Raw genomic sequence first — 6,012 nt, forward strand, 5'->3', positions numbered from 1 at the left:
GAATCTTTCGCTAGAATGGGGGACTTTCGTTAAACGTGTCCTAAAAAAGTGCCTAAAAAAAACTACAAGCCCGTCAAGGTAATCATTGGTTCCACATTGTCTCTTTTTTTCAGAAGTGGTAGCGGTAGGGATCATTGCCGGGGCAACCATCGGAGCCGGGATTTTGGTCATTATCTTCTTTGTCTTCTTCATTTTCTTCCTCTACCGACGTCGTAAAGGCAGTGAGTACCAGTGTTAAAGTCTTCTGACAAATGTATGAGAAGCCCGTGGCTTTCCCAGCGGAGCCAATTAAGAGGCTATGCCATAGTTTGTGATAAGTGATGTATCCAATGACTGCACAGTTGCTCGGGTGCTTGTACGAGAAGAGACAGCACAACACTTGAATACTGAGATTCTGCTAAGATGGCATGTCAGTTTTTGTGGAGATGTTCTTGGAGAGATCATATGTTAGGACGAGAAAGGCAGGAAACCGCAAAAGCAAATAACATCCAAAAGTTTTATCATAGTTCTATCGCTGACAACAAAACTTTAGCCAACTCGGTCTGACTCATCTGAATAGTTTACATATTTGGTAATTAGAGACGTCAAAAGGGCATCCGGCTTCATTCATTAAGAACAATCACTTATTTCTCACCAGGCCGCAAGGATGTCACACTAAGGAAGCTCGATATCAAAGTGGAGACCGTCAATCGAGAACCTCTAACCATGCACCCTGACAGGGAGGAGGACACATCTAGTGTTTCTACCGCAACACGTGTCATGAAAGCCATCTATTCGGTAAGGAAAAGCGATTCTCATATTTTTTATACATCTACCAGGTGTTTGTCCATGTCTTACTTGACTACCTATTTCCAATTTTATGGAAGTTCAGCTTGAGTAGAGCGGTAGACGATTTCCACCGGTTGTGCTATCAACAATTTGTCATCCATGGATGGTTTGTGAAAGCTGTTGTTTAGGACAACAATGGCATCAGTCAGCGTAAAATCACGGATCAATCTCTGCCATAATGGGTTTCCATTGATGGGATACAGATATGTGGTTTGGTAGCTTGTCCAAAACAATCCAACACAATAGATCAACTTTTTTGCCATTGGCCGGCATCTGTCAATCTTCTTCATGTTGGACAGTTGCCCATCCAAAAATGTTGTCGTATGGCTAGCTAGAAATATAACATTATGGAGGTTTCCTAATCTGTTTTGGGGGCAGGTTACCTTCAAGGCTATGTTAAGAGATTGTTTCAGGTCTATGATGATCATTAACATTGTTTTGGTGTAGAACCCTTGATTACCAAGAGAATAAAAACTAATAATGACCTCACTGTTTTTGTGAGACTCTATTTGATGTAAGGATTTCTACACAAGGACTAAAAATATGACTGGCCTACTACAGGGTTGACATCAACATACATGACTTTTTGAGATCTTCACAGTCCATTCACATTAATGTGACCACCTGTCAAAATCCAGAATATCCCCCTTTGGCAGAGCGGACCACTGTGAGACGTGCAGGAAGAGAGGGGATGCTGTGATGATGATCACTGGGATGTTGAGCCTTGCTGACTCCAGTGCCATGGCCAGCTGCGCTAGCTTACGCGGTTGAGCATCTATGTTGCCAACAACCCGATCGAGGTGGTCCCACAGATTCTCAATTGGGTTCAAGTCCGGGGAATTTGCTGGCCAAGGGAGTACGGTAAACTTATCCTGGTGCTCCTCGAACCATGCACGTACACTGCGAGCTTTATGACACGTCGCATTGTCCTGCTGGTAGATGCCATCATCCTGAGAAAAAACAATTTGCATGTAGGGGTGAACATGGTCCGCAAGGATAGATGCATACTTGTATTGGTCCATCGTGTCTTCTACAATGATGAGTGCACCCAGATGGCTGATGGCACGTTCCTTCTGCGATTGGCTATTTAGCGTCGATGTCAAAAGTAGGTGGTGGTCACATTAATAGGACTGGACTTTGTAGTAGGCCTGGAACAAATTACCGACACCTCCGTCTTTTAGATGTTATAACAGATGGGATATTGTTTGTATAAAACCTATAGCCATAAACCTTTCAGATAATGTTGTAGATCTTTTACACAACTTCAGCAAGGAACTGGTAGTCTGACTCTTTTTGCTTATTTTTAGTCTTTTAAAGACGATGTGGACTTGAAGCAAGACCTACGCTGTGACACCATCGACAGAGAGGAGTATGAGCTCAAGGTGCGGCACCCCTATATTTTCAACCAATACAAATAAATTTATAATCCAAATATGGCACTTTCAGGATAGTTACCGCCTGACCCTGCACAAGTCTCGGAGCTGTGTAGCATTAACAAGATGATGCTGGTGGAATCTACCCGTGGCATCTTCTAGTCACAAGACTGTATCTTTGATTTGCACACTGTACTAAGCACGAACGAGTTGTCTGGCATGCAAGATCATCGAGTGATGTGTAATTTTTTGTGAAATGTGTAAATTATTCTGTGTTTAATACCTCTCTCTTTCTCTTCTTCTAACTTCTTCTATACCTTGGAGAGTGAAGCAAACATTACTATACAGTTGCATACTTTTAGGGATTAGACAAGTATTGCAGTTCAGTTCCGATTGTGACTTTTAAAGTGTTTGATGAAGATGGTTGGAAATCCCGATTACACTTCTGTGAAGTTAGGGGAGAAGGTGGCAACAGATTGTTGCAGGTGTATTGAGGACAACACGGTATAGGACACAGAGCAATTCTGTCTGGTAAAACACATGAACTTTAACTAAAGTCCAGTCATTCTGATGGATCATACCTTGGAAGTTCTGCCTTGACCCGTCGAGAAAATTTTTGAGCAAACTTGTGTGCAACTGTGTGGACTGTGCCTTCAGCCAATTGGAGTGGCCTTCACAATTCATATGGATTTACAAAACTGGTTCAACTGGACATTATGGACACAGACTTCTTACTGTGGATTGATCAAACGCTTCTCCTCCTTTATGTCGGATATGGAGCTTGGTGTACATTTCATCACCCATCCCGTGACCATCACTGCCAAAAACTTGGGTCTAGTCATCAAAGTCGTTCTTATTGAATGTAGTCACTCAAAGCGAGCCTTGTAAGTTGAGGAAATGAACAACATTGATATTCAGTAGTGTTGAACGAATAGTATTTGTCGAATACCTCGCCAGCATAGGAATGCGTGTAATCGGCCGAACACCAAGGGGTCAAACACATCAAATCTTCCAAGCGTTTAACCCCTTGGTGTCCGGCCGATTACACGCATTCCTATGCCGGCGAGGTATTCGACGAATACTATTCGCTCAACACTAATATTTAGGCGGTATAGTGTCGATCGATTGCCAACCTGTAACACTGACAGGACTTTTCTCATATAACACCAATACCGATGGGTTGTCCTTTCATCTCCATTGGTTCAACCTACAAAATACTTCCATCAAAACCCAAAATAATGGATAGAGTTTAACAAAAAATTTAGAAGACTTTTTGCTTTCGAGACTTTGATGAATAGACTTGGGCAGTTTCCATTTTTATATCTCTGTAACCAGGCATCACAACTGGGCTACCATGTTTTTATATACTGAAAGCTAATGTTTCTGTAAATGTCTGTAGTCCAAAGCAATTTTTGCATCAATGTCTTAATAAATGTATGCACCTGTATAGTGACACTTGCTTCACTGCGTATTTGAGCACATAAGTCTGTAAACACATAGCTGAGTTTTCAGAAACCGATCTCGACCTCTCTCAGGCTAGTCGCCCACTTTTCTACTTCTTTTCTTCCTTCTCAATAATCATTTTTCTTATTCTATATTCATGTCCATCATTATCTGCCATTGATCACGCTGCTCTTCTTCCCTAGGATCCAACCAATGGATATTACAACGTCCGGGCTCACGACGACAGGCCGAACTCCCGAACTGTGTTGTATCCAGATTACCGTAATCCTGGACCAGCACGTTTTGATGCGCGCCCTTCATCCCGTCTCTCTCACTCCAGTGGTTATGCCCAACTGAACACTTATAGTCGGGCTGCTACTTCAGATTATAGTACAGACCCAACGCCCACAGTAACACCGGCGACAACAGATACCACCAGTCAACTATCATACGATAACTATGAAAAATTTGGGACACATGGGTTTTCAGCTAATACTGGCTACCCAACATACCGACTTGGTTACACGCAGCCAACCACAACAGGTATGGATCGGGGACCATATGATACTTTTGATCCAGTCGGGAAGTTCACAGGTGCCACCAGGTTCTCATACACTTCCCAACATTCCGACTATGGACAAAGGTTTCAACAAAGGATGCAGACACATGTCTGAGGATTGTAAAAAAAGAAAGTAAAACTGGTGGGCTTAAAAGGGGAAATACCAGAGAGGACGACACTATTCAGTTAGATCTTCTCTCATCTAACATCTAAAGGCAAGAAAGGACTCCAGGAGGAGAAGCAAACGTGTCTTCTGATACTCAGGGACCTTAATGTCTTGATCTCAGAAGTCCCCAAGAAAACAGTCAACTTTGCCCGACCAGCAAAGCCCATTGGCTTTGACATGGAATATGATGCCAAACAGAAGGCTGGCCTTTTCGCACCTGATCATTCCTTGAATACCACTGATTTTTGCCATCTGGTGTATGGCATATGGTATGACTTAAAGGGTCAACTTGGTACCGGTGAAGGTTTTCTTTTTACTTTGATGAATTCCCCATACTCTTTTTGGGGCACGTCTGCTTTTTATTACTCTCTTCATTCGTCACCGAAAATCTGGTCTTACCATAGCAGGGTCTTTTTGTAGTTATACATTCCAACTGTTAGAAGAGAAGGCAAGATGGGTCATATTGTTATGTAACTTGTATGACATCTAAGGTCCTATCCTCTTGTAGAACAGGCTTTACAGTCTTGGCACGCGGACAGCCATTTTGGAAAGCAGAGAATGAGTAAATCGGACAATCAAAAAAATGGGAATTTTCATTCACATCTTTATAGGTTTTTTTGAGGTTTTTTTTTTACAAATTCCACTTATGGAGGGTTCTTATCTATGTACTGCTTTTGTCCAGCTCTTGGAAGGTATTGGTTTTCCTTTGCGGAGATCCAGCTAGTGTAGGAAGTCTTACGAGGAGAGCTAGTTTGCTGCTTTGGTCCTACATGGTCTACAATTCCCAACAAGCTCTGAGCCATATTACACTTTATATATTTTTAATACAATTTGTTTGAATTTTTGAGCACTTCTAAGTGAACATTACTCCATCCATGTGCATATTGTACATGTACTTAACATGAAGTCAATGGTATTCCAATTTACAACTATTTAATCCTTACCTTATATTCTTTGTCGTTAATTTCTAATCAGACCTTGATCTGTCCGAGTAGATCTCTAACATTGAGCTTCAGTAGGCAATAAGCGTTGCATCTCTGAAACTCCAGCATTGCTCTTTGGCTGAGAAAAATATTACTCAGGGATCAATGGTCCAATGGTGGTTGCTGATACAATGCAGTATTGAGTCTCGTGGACTTTCAGGTCCAGGTGGTACAAGGAGATCAAAAAATTGCTATGTAGATATGGTCATAGATATTGGAGTAAGATACTTTAGTATCTGGCAACTCTAAACATGGAGTAGAGCGTCCGCTTTGGGGAATATAAAGGTTTACAGGACTAGATTCCATATTAAAACTACAATCAACACAAGTTCTCATCGTAGTTGTATCCACACACGGTCAATTACATCAAGCAGAATTTACGTCCACAATACCCAACATTGATTTCTCATCATGATGGTGCTTGATCCACATCTCGTAATGGTAAAGCAATACTTTCAGAGGGAATACAAGAAACCCTTATTTTGTAGGTTGGATGTTCCTCACGTTCTTGTGACGACCACTAGAATTTTTGTCTCCAAAATTCTTCCAATTGGTATAACGGTTCATCAAATACTACCATGACACCCTTTGTTTCAGTTCTACCTAATACGACATTGTAATCAGGATCACTTTTTTCGTCTTATTCTGAAAGTCTTCTTA

At 41.6% G+C, this 6,012-nt stretch overlaps 1 protein-coding gene across 1 annotated transcript in view; it reads left to right on the forward strand.

The window, feature by feature from the left end:
• The window catches only part of KIRREL1 (kirre like nephrin family adhesion molecule 1), a 204,499-nt gene extending 199,528 nt beyond the window's left edge, over positions 1–4,971 (forward strand). Inside the window, exons 12-15 of the mRNA XM_075283208.1 lie at positions 114–221; positions 638–777; positions 2,136–2,210; positions 3,848–4,971. Coding sequence (XP_075139309.1) covers positions 114–221; positions 638–777; positions 2,136–2,210; positions 3,848–4,318 — 794 coding nt within the window. The 3' untranslated portion in view covers positions 4,319–4,971. The remainder of the gene's footprint in view (positions 1–113; positions 222–637; positions 778–2,135; positions 2,211–3,847) is intronic.
• The last annotated feature ends 1,041 nt before the right edge of the window (positions 4,972–6,012 follow it).

The sequence above is a fragment of the Leptodactylus fuscus genome, chromosome 7, assembly GCF_031893055.1.
Source record: "Leptodactylus fuscus isolate aLepFus1 chromosome 7, aLepFus1.hap2, whole genome shotgun sequence".
Classification (NCBI taxonomy): domain Eukaryota; kingdom Metazoa; phylum Chordata; class Amphibia; order Anura; family Leptodactylidae; genus Leptodactylus; species Leptodactylus fuscus.